General features: G+C 46.4%; 1 protein-coding gene across 1 annotated transcript in view; it reads left to right on the top strand.

The window, feature by feature from the left end:
• Positions 1-15,861, top strand: part of LOC134949609 (butyrophilin subfamily 2 member A2-like) — a 67,558-nt gene extending 51,697 nt beyond the window's left edge. Inside the window, exons 4-8 of the mRNA XM_063938302.1 lie at positions 602-718; positions 4,777-4,797; positions 5,110-5,130; positions 7,823-7,849; positions 13,458-15,861. Of these exons, the coding sequence (XP_063794372.1) occupies positions 602-718; positions 4,777-4,797; positions 5,110-5,130; positions 7,823-7,849; positions 13,458-14,008 (737 nt within the window). The 3' untranslated portion in view covers positions 14,009-15,861. The remainder of the gene's footprint in view (positions 1-601; positions 719-4,776; positions 4,798-5,109; positions 5,131-7,822; positions 7,850-13,457) is intronic.
• The last annotated feature ends 1,003 nt before the right edge of the window (positions 15,862-16,864 follow it).

Below are 16,864 nucleotides of genomic sequence, written 5' to 3'. Positions count from 1 at the left end.
CACCTACAGGGGGGGGGGGGGGGGGGGGCGGTGGTTAGGGTCAGGCACTAAAGGGGGAGGTTAGGTTTAGGCTGCGGCCACAGAGAGTTAGGGGTTAGGGGACAGTGGGAAAATCCCCTCTACTCACCCCTGTCGGGATTATGACAGCTGGGATACCGGCGTTGCTTTTATGCATTCCGGGATCCAGAGCGATGGCAAATCCTACTGAACCCGTATACAATGCATGTTGTGTAGCATTCTTCGTGCTGAATAGAACTAGGGTGACCTCAGGTGGAGACCCCTAGATGCCCCTGGCCATGTTGCAATGCTTGTTGTCTGGGTTTGGACAAAGGTGTTCAGCCGACATTCTGCCGGGCCGGTGCCTGTGTTACAGTGTTGGGTTGTGGACTGCTCCCATTTGTCAATGTCTGGACAAGTGTTGAGTTGTCTCTAACGGGGGACCATTGCCCTGGAACCACCACCAAGGTGCAGAGTGAGGGGAGGAGTATGTTGGGTCATACAATCTATTTGTAGTCACAGGCTGATCAGTGTAAGAGCTCCCATCCAGTGTAGACTCTCATCGTGTCCCTATTGATCAGCGGCTGCTTATTTCTCTCCACAGAGGACATGTTCCCTCGCATCTCATCGTGGGCCTACGCCTTCCTCTTCACCCTGGCGCTACTGATTGTGGGGGCAGCGTTGGCGGCTTATTACATGAAGAAACAGAAGGAACAGAAAGGTGGGAATGGGAAACGGGAGAAAGAGGGTGAAGGGGCAGCCAGATGTACAGGCCTATTCATAAATGACACCAAGTCCCATACAGTGGTGTCACGCCCTACAACACGTTCCAGTCCGCAGGTGATTATAGGCTCTGCTGACATCTCGGCATGACAGAATATGGACCCTGGTGGTCTAGCGATGACTTACCTGTTCCTGGCCACAGCGGCATCTCCAGCGGTGTCTCCTGGGTCCCGGTGATCACATGTAGAGCGGTTCTGCTGTGGTCTGGTGCAGACCCTAGTGTTTAACCCTACCCATCTCCCACCCCCCAAAAGCCTAACCCCTCACAGCCTAACCCTAATGCTGACATTCTGAGAATGTTGGTATTTTACAAGTCCACATTCTGAGGAATGTCGCCTGTCAACATTTCTGCAACATTGACATCATGACTGCATCCCTAGAAGTCAGTTCCTTAAACTACAGATGGGTTATCATAAACATCTCCACAATACACCATGCGTTCTCTCTGGAAAAATGGCGCATCCTGGTACATCCTAGCTGCACGGCACTGTGACAAAGACGCCTGACACTAGTCGAGTCTAATGGCACCAGGCGCACCGAGAGGGGCTGTTTGCTGTAGTGTATGAGGACGCAGCTGTATATGAACATTATTTGTTTCTCCATAGCTTCCAGGATAATGCAGCCAGGCAGAAATGTCCATTAATTCTCCTGACGACACACAATACGTGTAACTAATACATAATCAGGTTATAAGTGTGCGTCCCAAGCCACGTCCCTGCACCAGCCGTAGTGTTATGTAGGCTGGCCACAAGGGCCGATCCCGGCCATTTCCAGCACGACCGAGGCCTTGTAGTCTCAGAAGATTGGTTGAATTGCCCCCGACTCTGAATGAGGCCCACGGTGTAGAGCTAGGGCTGCTAGAATATCCCTGTGATATGAATTACACAGGTTCTGTGGCTGAGTTACACCAGATTTGAGGTCAGACAGCTCCAGAACCTGTGTAATTCATGTGTGTGCCTGGTTATAGGGATGTTATGGCAATGCTATGTACAGATATGTCCCTGTTCAGCTTACACCCAGCAGTGGCTATTCATGGCTCGCTATTAGCGTGCCTGTGTGTACGTCCTGCTCAGCGTTCTCCCCCGCAATCCATAGGATCTCATGGTGCGCACGTTCCCGAGTGGCGCACAAATAGTTGCCCCTGTGATGCGTTCACAAGCGGGTGTATAGATGAGTGAGGGTACATCGGTATACTTCACCAATAAGGACTGGGACTGTATTGTATACCAGGGGACTGTGGCTGTATACAAGGTAACTGGGGCTTATTGTATACCAGGTGACTGGGACTATATTGTGTACCAGGTGACTGAGACTGGGACTGTATTGTGTACCAGGTGACTGAGACTGGGACTGTATTGTGTACCAGGTGACTGAGACTGGGAGTGGGACTGTATTGTGTACCAGGTGACTGAGACTGGGACTGTATTGTGTACCAGGTGACTGAAACTGGGACTGTATTGTGTACCAGGTGACTGAGACTGGGACTGTATTGTATACCAGGTGACTGAGACTGTATTGTGTAGCAGGTGACTGAGACTGTATTGTGTACCAGGTGACTGAGACTGTATTGTGTACCAGGTGACTGAGACTGGGACTGTATTGTGTACCAGGTGACTGAGACTGGGACTGTATTGTATACCAGGTGACTGAGACTGTATTGTGTAGCAGGTGACTGAGACTGTATTGTATACCAGGTGACTGAGACTGGGACTATATTGTGTACCAGGTGACTGAGACTGGGACTGTATTGTGTACCAGGTGACTGAGACTGGGACTATATTGTGTACCAGGTGACTGGGACTGTATTGTGTACCAGGTGACTGAGACTGGGACTGTATTGTGTACCATGTGACTGAGACTGGGACTGTATTGTATACCAGGTGACTGAGACTGTATTGTATGGCATGTGACTGAGACTGTATTGTATGCCAGGTGACTGAGACTGTATTGTATACCAGGTGACTGAGACTGTATTGTATACCAGGTGACTGAGACTGTATTGTATGCCAGGTGACTGAGACTGTATTGTATGGCAGGTGACTGAGACTGTATTGTATGCCAGGTGACTGAGACTGCATTGTATGGCAGGTGACTGAGACTGTATTGTATACCAGGTGACTGAGACTGTATTGTATGGCAGGTGACTGAGACTGTATTGTACGCCAGGTGACTGAGACTGTATTGTATACCAGGTGACTGAGACTGTATTGTACGCCAGGTGACTGAGACTGTATTGTATGCCAGGTGACTGAGACTGTATTGTATACCAGGTGACTGAGACTGTATTGTACGCCAGGTGACTGAGACTGTATTGTATGCCAGGTGACTGAGACTGTATTGTACGCCAGGTGACTGAGACTGTATTGTACGCCAGGTGACTGAGACTGTATTGTATGGCAGGTGACTGAGACTGTATTGTATGCCAGGTGACTGAGACTGTATTGTATACCAGGTGACTGAGACTGTATTGTATACCAGGTGACTGAGACTGTGTTGTATGGCAGGTGACTGAGACTGTATTGTATTGCAGGTGACTGAGACTGTATTGTATGCCAGGTGACTGAGACTGTATTGTATACCAGGTGACTGAGACTGTATTGTATACCAGGTGACTGAGACTGTGTTGTATACCAGGTGACTGAGACTGTATTGTATGGCAGGTGACTGAGACTGTGTTGTATACCAGGTGACTGAGACTGTATTGTATACCAGGTGACTGAGACTGTATTGTATACCAGGTGACTGAGACTGTGTTGTATGGCAGGTGACTGAGACTGTATTGTATGGCAGGTGACTGAGACTGTATTGTATGGCAGGTGACTGAGACTGTGTTGTATACCAGGTGACTGAGACTGTATTGTATGGCATGTGACTGAGACTGTATTGTATACCAGGTGACTGAGACTGTATTGTATACCAGGTGACTGAGACTGTGTTGTATGGCAGGTGACTGAGACTGTATTGTATGGCAGGTGACTGAGACTGTATTGTATGCCAGGTGACTGAGACTGTATTGTATACCAGGTGACTGAGACTGTATTGTATACCAGGTGACTGAGACTGTGTTGTATACCAGGTGACTGAGACTGTATTGTATGGCAGGTGACTGAGACTGTGTTGTATACCAGGTGACTGAGACTGTATTGTATGCCAGGTGACTGGGACTGTATTGTATACCAGGTGACTGAGACTGTATTGTACGCCAGGTGACTGAGACTGTATTGTACGCCAGGTGACTGAGACTGTATTGTACGCCAGGTGACTGAGACTGTATTGTATGGCAGGTGACTGAGACTGTATTGTATACCAGGTGACTGAGACTGTATTGTATACCAGGTGACTGAGACTGTATTGTATGGCAGGTGACTGAGACTGTATTGTATACCAGGTGACTGAGACTGTATTGACTGTATTGTATACCAGGTGACTGAGACTGTATTGTATGCCAGGTGACTGAGACTGTATTGTATGCCAGGTGACTGAGACTGTATTGTATGCCAGGTGACTGAGACTGTATTGTATGGCAGGTGACTGAGACTGTATTGTACGCCAGGTGACTGAGACTGTATTGTATGGCAGGTGACTGAGACTGTATTGTATGGCAGGTGACTGAGACTGTATTGTACGCCAGGTGACTGAGACTGTATTGTGTACCAGGTGACTGAGACTGTATTGTATACCAGGTAACTGAGACTGTATTGTATACCAGGTGACTGAGACTGTATTGTATACCAGGTGACTGAGACTGTATTGTATACCAGGTGACTGAGACTGTATTGTATACTGGGTAACTAGAGACTACACTGTATACAGTACTACTACAAGTACATTCTGTCCCCGTGTCCAGTATATATACACACACACTTGTAATTGCCTCAGGAGATTCGCATGGCATGTTGTCCTTTGTGCTGTCGTCTCATAGGCGGCTGTTGCTGTAAATACGCTGTTACAGGTGACTGTTGTCGTGTCTAAGTCATGTTTTCCCCTCTCTTTCAGTTATGGACAGTAAGAGAATCGGTGAGTTGTCACAGACTATATGGGATCATACAATCCCTTCCCTACATTCTATAGACATCATGCATTGCACAGTGGTTCTGCGGCCATATAATATCACCGGGCGGCAGGGCGATCTCTCAGGGCTCGGGCAGACACGTTTTCTTAATGAACACTGACGTGATGACACCAGAACTCTGTTTATATAATATTATTTACATGTATTTACATATTATTATACCAATATACTAACTACACGCACCAATCAGATTCAGTGACTGATAAATAAACATGTATACAATGAATGTCCAATGACTTCTCTTTGTTTTCTTGTAGATAAATTATCCTCTGAAGTGGGTAAGCCAAAAAACACAGACGCGAAGCCCCAGTTTCTTCACACAGTATACAGTAGGCGTGTACCACTAGTCAGCCTATCAATTCCCCTGAAGCCGGAGATACTAGTGAGGCACACAGTGCCTCTTGCCTCAACTGTAACAGTGACAGGACACAGTCTCTATTGTATAAAAGCTCAATGAGTCAGTGAACCATGAACTAACAATCTGGGTTATGTTATTTTAAATGTAAGCATCAATATCAGAGTTATGGGGGTCATTCCGAGTTTTTCGCTCGTTATTTTTTTTCGCTACGGAGCGATTAGTCGCAAACTGCCCATGCGCAATGTACGCAGCACGCCTGCGCCAAGTAAATTAGCACAAAAGTTTGCTATTTTAATCACGGTATAACAAAGTTTTTTCATCGTTCTGCTGATCCGAGTGTGATTGACAGGAAGTGGGTGTTTCTGGGCGGAAACTGACCGTTTTCTGGGAGTGTGCGGAAAAACGCAGGCGTGTCAGGGAAAAACGCGGGAGTGTCTGGAGAAACGGGGGAGTGGCTGGGCGAACGCTGGGCGTGTGTGTGACGTCAAACCAGGAACGAAACTGACTGAACTGATCGCAGTGTAGGAGTAAGTCTCGAGCTACTCAGAAACTGCTAAGAAATTTTTATTTCGCAATTCTGCCAATCTTTCGTTCGCTATTCTGCTAAACTAAGATACACTCCCAGAGGGCGGCGGCTTAGCGTGTGCAATGCTGCTAAAAGCAGCTAGCGAGCGAACAACTCGGAATCACCCCCTATATACATATAACAAGTGACTCCTTACGTTCTTAAGATGTATTATTTGACTGGGTAAAGGGGGTCATTCCGAGTTGATCGCTCGCTAGCTACTTTTTGCAGCGCTGCGATCAGATAGTCGCCACCTATGAGGGAGTGTATTTTCGCTTTGCCAGTGTGCGAACGCATGTGCAGCCGAGCGGCACAAAAACATTTTGTGCAGTTTCTGAGTAGGTCTGAATTTACTCAGCCGCTGCGATCACTTCAGCCTGTCCGGTCCCGGAAATTGACATCAGACACCCGCCCTGCAAACGCTTGGACACGCCTGCGTTTTTCCAACCACTACCTGAAAACGATCAGTTGACACCCACAAACGCCCTCTTCCTGTCAATCTCCTTGCGATCAGCTGTGCAAATGGCTTCTTCGTTAAATCCATCGCCCAGCAACGATCCACTTTGTACCCGTATGATGCGCCTGCGCATTGCGGTGCATACGCAGTTTTGCCGAGTTTTGACGTGATCGCAGCGCTGCTGAAAATCGCTAGCGTGCGATCAGGTCAGAATGACCCCCCCATGTCACAGACACAAAAATTAGCTTGGGGCAGATGGCTTATGCTGACCTGGGGGGTCCTGTGCTCTAGACTTGAATCTTTGGAATGTTGGGAACCCACCTGATGAGGTCACCTGGTCAGGGTTGGCAGTCCCATAATTTTTGGCCCAAATTATGTTAAGCACCTCATTTTTACTCTACGTTAAATTACAGAGCTATTATAAGTATTCCGATTAGCAGCGTTTAGTACTTAGAGTGTGCACCTGCATTTTCTATTTTTTTCTATGTAGAACTACAAGTCTCAGCATGGTAGCACCTGTCACTATGTTTAGAATTAGGGTGTGCAGTCCAAGCATCTCCTAAACCCCCCCCCCCACACACACACACAAATTACCTTGGGTAAGCCCCTTGATTGTGCACCTCCAGAACACAAACAAATGTGTTACACATGTAACTTGGGTTTTAAACCATGCTCCTGTCATGGGGTCAGGCAGAGGAGCTACTGCAAGGCCTGGGGACAGCCACCCCTTCAGGTGTTGCACCTCCACCCAGTGGCACCAAGAGGGGGGAACGGGTATTTTTACACGGGCACTAAACCTGGACGTCCACTGATCGCAAAAGACAGCTCTTAGCGGGAGGACTGTCCTTTGCTATACTAATTTCACATACATATGCGATTAGTATCCCGATAAGAGGTGGGATGTACCGCATCATGGATGCAATGCTTAGTACATCTCACACACAGTGAGGGATGAACGTCACTTTGTAATAAGCTTTAGCAGCTAGAGCGTTTGACCATGGTAAAAGGTGCAGTTTTGAATCCCTATTGATCGCCTGTCTGGATGAATGGTGCGCATATTCCGAGTCATTCCGAGTTGATCGCTAGCAGAAAATGTTCGCTGCGCAGCGATGATGAAAAAAAGCACTTCTGCGCATGCGTATGCGGCGCAACGTACTTTCACAACGGCCGATGTAGGTTTACACAAGGTCTAGCGACGCTTTTCAGTCGCACTGCTGGTCGCAGAGTGATTGACGTGAAGAGGGCGTTTCTGGGTGTCAACTGACCGTTTTAAGGGAGTGTCCGAAAAAATGCAGGCGTGCCAGGAAAAACGCAGGCGTGGCTGGCCGAACGCAGGGCATGTTTGTGACGTCAAATCCGGAACTGAACAGTCTGCAGTGATCACAAACTAGGAGTAGGTCTGGAGCTACTCTGAAACTGCACAATTTTTTTTTTTAGCCGCTCTGCGATCCTTTCGTTCGCACTTCTGCTAAGCTAAAATACACTCCCAGTGGGAGGCGGCATAGCGTTTGCACGGCTGCTAAAAACAGCTTGCGAGCGAACAACTCGGAATGACCCCTATAACCCTTTGCTTGTCTGTTTTCATTTCAGATTGGAGAAGAGCTGTCATGAATCCAGGTAAATTTGCCGCATTTTTTTTCTGCATGATGGTTTCAGTTTATTGCCGTGTCGTCACCTTTTCAAACTCCCGTATGGTACCTGCCAGGGCCGTCTTAACAGCATCGTAGGGCCTGGGCAAAAAATGCACTGGGGCCCCTACACACCCATTCATGGAAATAAGTAACGGGGGAAAAAAATCATAACTTGCACCTCTTGTAGTCCAGCACAGTTTGGCCATGCATGCTCGCATACAGTGAATGGCTGTCAGAACTCTGACTGGTGGATAGCTCCAGCAATCCACCAATCACCATGGTGACAGCCTTCCACTGTCTGGCTGCAGTCTGGGAGGTAGGTAGAGAATACGACAAGGTTGATTGCAAAAGCAAAATTTTTCTCTAATATGCAAAACCATGTACACTGCAGGTGGGGCAGATGTAACATGTGCAGAGAGAGTTAGAGGTGGGTGGATTATTTTGTTTCTGTGCAGGGTAAATACTGGCTGCTTCATTTTTACACTGCATTTTAGATTTCAGTTTGAACACACCACACCCAAATCTAACTCTCTCTGCACATGTTACATCTGCCCCCCCCCCCTGCACTGCACAAGGGCCCTCATTTCGAGTTGATCGCTCGCTAGCTACTTTTAACAGCCGTGCAAACGCATAGTCACCGCCCACAGGGGAGTGTATTTTCGCGTATTTTGTGCAGAACAAGACCAGCCCTGTAGTTACTTATTCTGTGCAATGATTGCTGCGTCGAAGGTCCCGGTATTGACATCAGACACCCGCTTAGCAAACGCCCGGCCACGCCTGCGTTTTTTCCCAAACACTCCCAGAAAACGGTCAGTTGACGCCCAGAAACTCCCACTTCCTGTCAATCTCCTTGTAGCGACTGGAAGCGTCGCTAGAACCTGTGCAAAACCACAAAGCTCTTTGTACTTGTACGACGCGCCTGCGCATTGCAGTGCATACGCATGCGCAGATTAGCCCCGTTCTGCCATAATCGCTGCAAAAATCCGTAGCGAGCGATCAACTCGGAATGACCCCCATGGTTTTGCCCATTAGAGGAATATCTTGCTTTTGCAATCAATCATTTTGAATTAGGCCCTTAATATTTTAAATTGGGACATGACCAAGCCTTCACTGAAAGGGGTGTATCTGTGCTCCCTGGGCAGTGTCTAGTGCCTCTTAATTCCCAATTTGCCCCTAGACACCTCCTCTAAAAATCCCCTTTAATTAGCCTGGGACAGTTGGGAGGGATGGCAATCGTTTAAATGTGGTATATATGCTGAGACCACGCTGATGGCATCCTAAAGCTTTTGGGGTAGATGTACTAAGTTTTGGAGAGCTATAAAGTAGAGAGAGCTAAAGTACCAGCCAATCAGCTCCTAGCTGTCATTTTTCAAACACTGCCTGTAACATGGCAGTTAGGGGCTGACTGGCTGGTTCTTACTAATGAAGCAGTACTTATTCATGAGTTACCTATGGCGACCAATCAGCTGCTACGTATAATTTTATAGAATACATTTTATAAATGTTACCTCAACACTGATTGGTTGCCATGGGCAACTTCTCCACTGGCTAAAAAAAAACCAGACAAACGAGAGAGCGCTAATCACATCCAAGGTGGATTTTTATTTTTCCAATTCCAATAATTCTGAACTTATTGCCGGCCGGCAGTACATAAACACATATTAAAAAATAACAATATATCCATAAAATCCTAAAAACCAATTAATCACTAATTATACTCAGAATAATTTAATACATGTGCACATGTAGGTATAACTGCCCCACTTTGTTTAAATTGCTTTCCTTATTTCTCAAGTATCCAGGGCTTAAAATATATCTCCAGTAAACCGGATACTATGTATAAACCTTGTGTCCAACAATGTATCAATTATACTCAGATACACTGCTCAGCAGCTTCCCAGACTCATACTGGAACATATGAATGAGTGTTAACTTTTATAATACTTATAAGCATAGGCGTGCGCAGAACATTTTATTAGGGGGTGCATGATTGGAGTGGCATGCCTAGCACCACCCACTGGGCATGTCTTGCACCGTATATTAGCAAGATGAGGGAGACAAGTATGTAACCTGCATACGGATTACAAGTCCATATATATATATATATATATATATATATATACACACACACACACACACACACACACACACACACACACACACACACACACACACATATACTATGTATAACTGGTGTCCCTTTCACATTATAGCACACAGTATGAGCCAAAATTCACATTACAGCACACGGTATGAGCCAAAATTCACATTATAGCACACGGTATGAGCCAAAATTCACATTATAGCACACGGTATGAGCCGAAATTCACATTATAGCACACGGTATGAGCCGAAATTCACATTATAGCACACGGTAAGAGCCGAAATTCACGTTATAGCACACGGTATGAGCCGAAATTCACGTTATAGCACACGGTATGAGCCTAAATTCACATTAAAAGTACATAGAATGAGCCGAAATTCCCATTATAACACACAGAATAAGCCGAAATATATATTATAGCACACGGAATAAGCCAAAATTCACATTATAGCACACGGAATGAGCCGAAATTCACATTAAAGTACATAGAATGAGCCGAAATTCACATTATTGCACACAGAATGAGCTGAAATTCACATTATAGCACACGGTATGAGCCAAAATTCACATTATAGCACACGGTATGAGCCAAAATTCACATTATAGCACACGGTATGAGCCAAAATTCACATTATAGCACACGGTATGAGCCAAAATTTACATTATAGCACACGGTAAGAGCCGAAATTCACATTATAGCACACGGTATGAGCCGAAATTCACATTATAGCACACGGTATGAGCCGAAATTCACGTTATAGCACACGGTATGAGCCGAAATTCACATTAAAGTACATAGAATGAGCCGAAATTCACATTATAACACACAGAATAAGCCGAAATACATATTATAGCACACGGAATAAGCCAAAATTCACATTATAGCACACGGAATGAGCCGAAATTCACATTATAGTACATAGAATGAGCCGAAATTCACATTATTGCACACAGAATGATCTGAAATTCAAATTATGACACATGGAATAAGACGAAATTCAGGGAGCGTGACAGCAGGGACATAGGGACAGCGAGAGTGACAGAAGGGACAGGGAGAGTGACACAGACAGGGAGAGTGACAGCAGGGACATAGGGACAGGGAGAGTGACAGAAGGGACAAGGAGAGTGACAGAGAGAGGGACAGCAAGGGCATACAGTAGGGACTAGGGAGAGAGTAAAGCGGCAGGGCAAGATTACCTATTTAGCAGTGGCAGTGCTGAGGATGCTGTGATCTGTGGTGGATGAGGAGGCTGTCTGCATGGTGCAGAGAAGGACTAAGGGCAGTGGCGGTGTACTGAAGGAGACAGAGGGCGGCGGTGCATGGAGGAGGAGGCTGTGGTTGGCGGCACTGCGGCTCCTATGAGCGCTGCGCAACTATATCAAATCTGCCGCTGACGGCAGTCAATCAGGAGCAGCATATCAGGAGCCGGCCTAGGACTATTATTCATAATGTGAGTGTTCAGACTTGATGACCACTCACTCACTGTGTGCACCAGGGAAAAGAGAGGGATTCAGGCCAGCCAAGGGGTGGGGGGATAAAATTCTGTATAAAAAGATAAAGAGTTATTACCTTATGCTAATTATAGATCTATCTAGATAGATAGATAGATAGATAGATAGATAGATAGATAGATAGATAGATAGATAATTAGCATAAGGTAATAACCCTTTATCTTTTTATACAGAATTTTATCCCCCCACCCCTTGGCTGGCCTGAATCGCTCTCTTTTTCCCTGGTGCACACAGTGAGTGAGTGGTCATCAAGTCTGAACACTCACATTATGAATAATAGTCCTAGGCCGGCTCCAGTCTACGCCTGTGTTTTGCTGTTGAAAATGGCAGAGCCGGGCACACATGAGTGACTGGAGAGACTGACTGAGCACGGGCGTAAAGTACTACAGCGCAGGGAGGCCGGGGAGGGCGCGCGGTGTGACGTTAGTATGTCACATCGTGAGGCAGACAGTCGGATCATGACGGCGGGTGGGCTGGGCTGTGCGGCTAGCCACCCACCCACAACGTAGCTGACAGCTGTGAGTCTAAGCGGTGGAGTGGGAGGAGGTGACCGTGTGACAGCCCAGGCAGCGATGCAGGTGATCCGATCATCGCTATCAGTGTGCTGCTGTAGTAGCACTGCTACAACAGCAGCACACAGACAGCGATGATCGGATCGCAGGCATGATGTGCGGGGGGTGCCGGACATTAGGGGGTGCCTGTGCGCACCAGGCACCCCCCGTGCGCACGCCTATGCTTATAAGTCCGTTAGTCTGATTGATGAAAAGTGTGTTAGTAATATTAGATAAAGTGCATTCTTGCTCCCAGCTGGTTAATGGTATTAAAGTGATTAATGCAAAGCTGATTATAAATAATAGTCACTGTGCTGCAGCAATCTGTAAATAATAATGTAGGTATACCATACATGCGCCTCTGTTTAGTCACGGTGCAGGTGATATTCCTCCTGGCTAATTTCTCACAGATAGCCTTTTATGAAGTGGATTCAACCATATGCTTTAGCCACAGAAAAAAGGCTTTGCCCTCCCGGCCGGTGCTCGTTTTCTCGACCTTATCTGGAGTCCGTAGGCAGATGAATGATCCAGCGTTCCCCTCCTGCAAGGGTGTGATACAGCCGACCAGCTGATATCTTTCCGTCCGCTGTAGTCTGTGGTCTGTAACCGAAGGTGCTGACAGACGCGTTTCCCTGCCTACTCACAAGCATCGGCGGCTTCCTCAGTGCCTGACACTTTAAGCCCTGGATACTTGAGAAATAAGGAAAGCAATTTAAACAAAGTCGGGCAGTTATACCTACATGTGCACATGTATTGAATTATTCTGAGTATAATTAGTGATTAATTGGTTTTTAGGATTTGATGGATATATTGTTATTTTTTAATATGTGTTTATGTACTGCCGGCCGGCAATAAGTTCAGAATTATTGGAATTGGAAAAATAAAAATCCACCTTGGATGTGATTAGCGCTCTCTCGTTTGTCTGTTTTTTTTTAGTTTCCATTATAGGGGTAAAGAACCAATTGCCCCTGAGAGAGCAGCTTACATATCTATGTAATCACAGCGCCAGGAATTGTTTTGTTTTTATTATTCTTCACTGGCTCACTTCTCCACACTTTTCACTGCTTCATGAATAGACCCCTTATCTCTCTCTACTTTATCACTCTCCAAGGCTTAGTAGTAGATATCCTTGTGTTCCAACAGCACTCCCCTGAAGTTCTAAATGCCCCTGCCATGTGTGTTCAGTGGTACTGTGAGTAGACTGTTTATAATAGAAGCACTGCTATGAGTTGTCTCTCTCCCTCTCTTCATTTCTCTCATTTGACCATAACAATCATTTGACCATAACAATCAATCAGCTTTTTGCTAACACTTATCCACTCTTCAGAAGACGGCAGATAAGAGGCCCCACAGTCCCTCAAATCCGCCACCAGACCTCACCATGTTTTTCTCCAAAAATCCAGCAGACTTTTTCCTTTCTCCCTCAGAAACCATCACATTGTCTCCTGAGACGGCCCACCCGAGGCTGTCGGTCACCGATGACTTTCTTACGCTCCTGAACCGGCCTCCCGCAGTCCCGGCACCTCCGTGTAACGCCCGTTTTGAGACTGAGCGCTGTTGCCTTGGTCTCCCTCCCTTTTCCTCTGGTTGCCATTACTGGGAAGTGGAGCTGGGGGATGGGGTTGAGTGGGCAGTCGGTGTCGCCACCCCACAGGTGCGGAGGACAGGCGATGCTTACATGTTTCGGCCTCAGGAGCACATCTGGTGTATCTCCCGATTTACGGAGACCATAAAAGCCCTGGACAATCCAGAGAGTACCCTGGATGTGGCTGATGGCCCACTGTCAGTGGTCGGGGTCTATCTGAACTTGTCAGGTCCTCGGACAATTACCTTCTATGACCCTCGGAACTGGGATGAGCTGTATACCTTCAGGCATGTGGCACAGGAAAGAGAGACCGTCCGTCCCTTTTTCTGGTTGGGCACAAATGGCGGGGAAGTGACATTAAGGAGGAGTGTCAGACGGGGATGGAGAGAGTGACTGAATGGACAAGTATCCGGACTATATATAGAGTGGCATATGAAGGAGTGAATACGATGGGCTGTCGCAGAGTCACGCGTAAGATGGCCACAGATACAGCCGCATGACGTGCTCACAATTAAATGCAAAGGAGCGTTGCCCAGCAGTGTTAGGGATGTCCGAAACAAAACAAGAGTAAATTGCGCTGACCAACACCTGTAATATAGTGCCAGAGTCTGTATGTATTCATTACCTAAAGTATTATATTTCTTTAAAACACGTACATTACAATACAATAATTACTGACCAGATTCCTAAACATATCAATACAGCGGGTGTAGTACGACTGGCCGGCTGTCGGGATCTCGACCGCCGGATTGCCGGCAGAGCGCAAAAGAGACCCTTGCGGGCTCGCTGTGCTCGCCATGCTGCGGGCACGGTGGCGCTACATGCGCCACGCTAGTTATTCTCCCTCCAGGGGTGTTGCGGACACCCCAAGAGGGAAAATAGTTGTCGGTATCCCGGCGGACGGAATCCTGGCGCTGATATGCTGAGCGCCGGGATCCCGACAGTCGGTATATCAAGTACCTCCCTAATACAACATGCTATTAAAACTAGCTAGCTACAAATAACACAATACAATATACAATGCTCATAATAAAGCCTCAGTTGATAATATGAGGAGCATCAGGAGTTAGGGGGTAATCCTCTACAGAAATATATCCAATAATGATTTAGCCCCCTGGAGGTGTGAGCGAATCCCAATACTTGGTATGCTTGCAATGATTACAAAGTGTGATCGCCCACCTGGGTGCCAAGCTGAGAATGATGACCAATACCTCCTTGTAATGAAACAACTATAAATTGTGAGGCTGCAATGTTCTTGTAAGGATATTAAGACGTGCAGCCATTGTAAGAGACAGATAACTGTACCAGGCTTGGACTGGCCCACAGGGGTACAGGGAAAACCACCGGTGGGCCCTACTGCCCGGGGGCCCACCTTCTGCTCTAAGGATCAGGTTCCAGACTGTGCACTTGAATTATACATGTTATTTTATACTGGACTATGGTGTATTATCTACAGTGTATTGCTGTTATTAACCTGTTATTAATCTGGTACATTATCATGCATGCAGCAGCTGAATTTATTGTGTATATTTATGAAGGGGCCCAAATGTTGCTCTTTCTAATCATTGGTCAAATCAATGAGGTGGCAGGCCACACCCTCTCTGCAGACTGGCCACACCCCTAAACATGGGCCCCTACCACTGCATTCCCCCGGTGGGCCCTACATGCCCCAGTCCGACACTGACTGTACATACAGTAGAGTGGCTGAATGGAACCGTGTGTGTGTGTGTGTGTGTGTGTGTGTGTGTGTGTGTTATATATTATCAACCATCATCCGCCATAGGTGCCCTCTGTGTATGGCAGTACAGACGAACAAAGATTAGCGGCACTCCAGTGGACTTTTTCAACTAGTAAAGTATATTGGCAAGTAAAAACAAGTACCAACGTTTCGAGGCTATTTCAGCCTCTTGGTCAAGGTGCATATACTGTATAATATTACCACTTCAAACTGTAATTCATCTGAATTCAGGGAATGTTGGTTCCATAATATTGCAATAGTTTGTTAAGCTGACCAGCCCCTTCACGGCCGTTCCCTATTGGTCAGTACCTACACTGACTTTCAAAAATCTGAGCATCGCTCTCAGACAACTTTTGGATTTCAAATACACAGTATGCAATATTTATACAGTATATTATATTGGCGCCATCAGATTTAAAATTATTTTCTTTCTGGAGTGTTACTGATGGGCCGGGCCTTGGTGTAATGTCATTTCTCTATGTTTAGTAAAACATTTTTTTTTACAAAACTGTTTTCCATGTATTCTGTTATTTTGTTGCAAATAGAGGAGTGTTAGATACTGGACAGGAAACATTCTCTGCTTGTGTTATTGGTATCTGATAGGTCTACGATGTTAACATTGCTGGGTAACATCGATGGTGTGAAACCATCTTAAAGGGAACATCAATGGTTTCACCCACTGATGATCTACCCTACTTTACAATACAGTAGGCTGTGGGCCATGAGAGCCTGGGGTGGGGCTTCACGGGAATGCTGGGGCGGAGCTAAGTTTTGTGTTCGGGGCACTTGGTAAAACAAAAAATAAGATTTTAAACCTACCGGTAAATCTTTTTCTCGTAGTCCGTAGAGGATGCTGGGGACTCCGTAAGGACCATGGGGTATAGACGGGCTCCACAGGAGACATGGGCACTCTAAAGAACTTTTAGTATGGGTGTGCACTGGCTCATCCCTCTATGCCCCTCCTCCAGACCTCAGTTAGAGAAACTGTGCCCAGAGGAGATGGACAATACGAGGAAAGGATTTTGTAATCTAAGGGCAAGATTCATACCAGCCCACACCAATCATACCATATAACCTGGAATATACGCAACCAGTTAACAGTATGAACAATTAACAGCATCAGTCAAAGACCAATTCCAACTGTAACATAACCCTTATGTAAGCAATACTATATACAAGTCTTGCAGATCCAGTCCGCACTGGGACGGGCGCCCAGCATCCTCTACGGACTAGGAGAAAAAGATTTACCGGTAGGTTTAAAATCTTATTTTCTCTTACGTCCTAGAGCAGGGGTGGCCAGACTTTTGGAGACGGCGATCTACTTTGAAAGCTAAAAAGCTTTTGTGATCTACCTAGGAGGAATAAAGTGGGCGTGGCATAACAAAAAAAGTGGGCGTGGTATAACAAAAAGTGGGCGTGGTATAACAAAAAAAGGGACGTAGCCTTGCTGCACAGAGTGTAATGACTGCCTCACACGAAATAACACATTGGCCCCCACAGGTAAAAACCTC

Source organism: Pseudophryne corroboree, chromosome 8 (genome assembly GCF_028390025.1).
Source record: "Pseudophryne corroboree isolate aPseCor3 chromosome 8, aPseCor3.hap2, whole genome shotgun sequence".
Classification (NCBI taxonomy): Eukaryota; Metazoa; Chordata; class Amphibia; order Anura; family Myobatrachidae; genus Pseudophryne; species Pseudophryne corroboree.
Note: the sequence above shows the minus strand (reverse complement) of the source record. Positions and strands in the feature narration are given on the sequence as shown.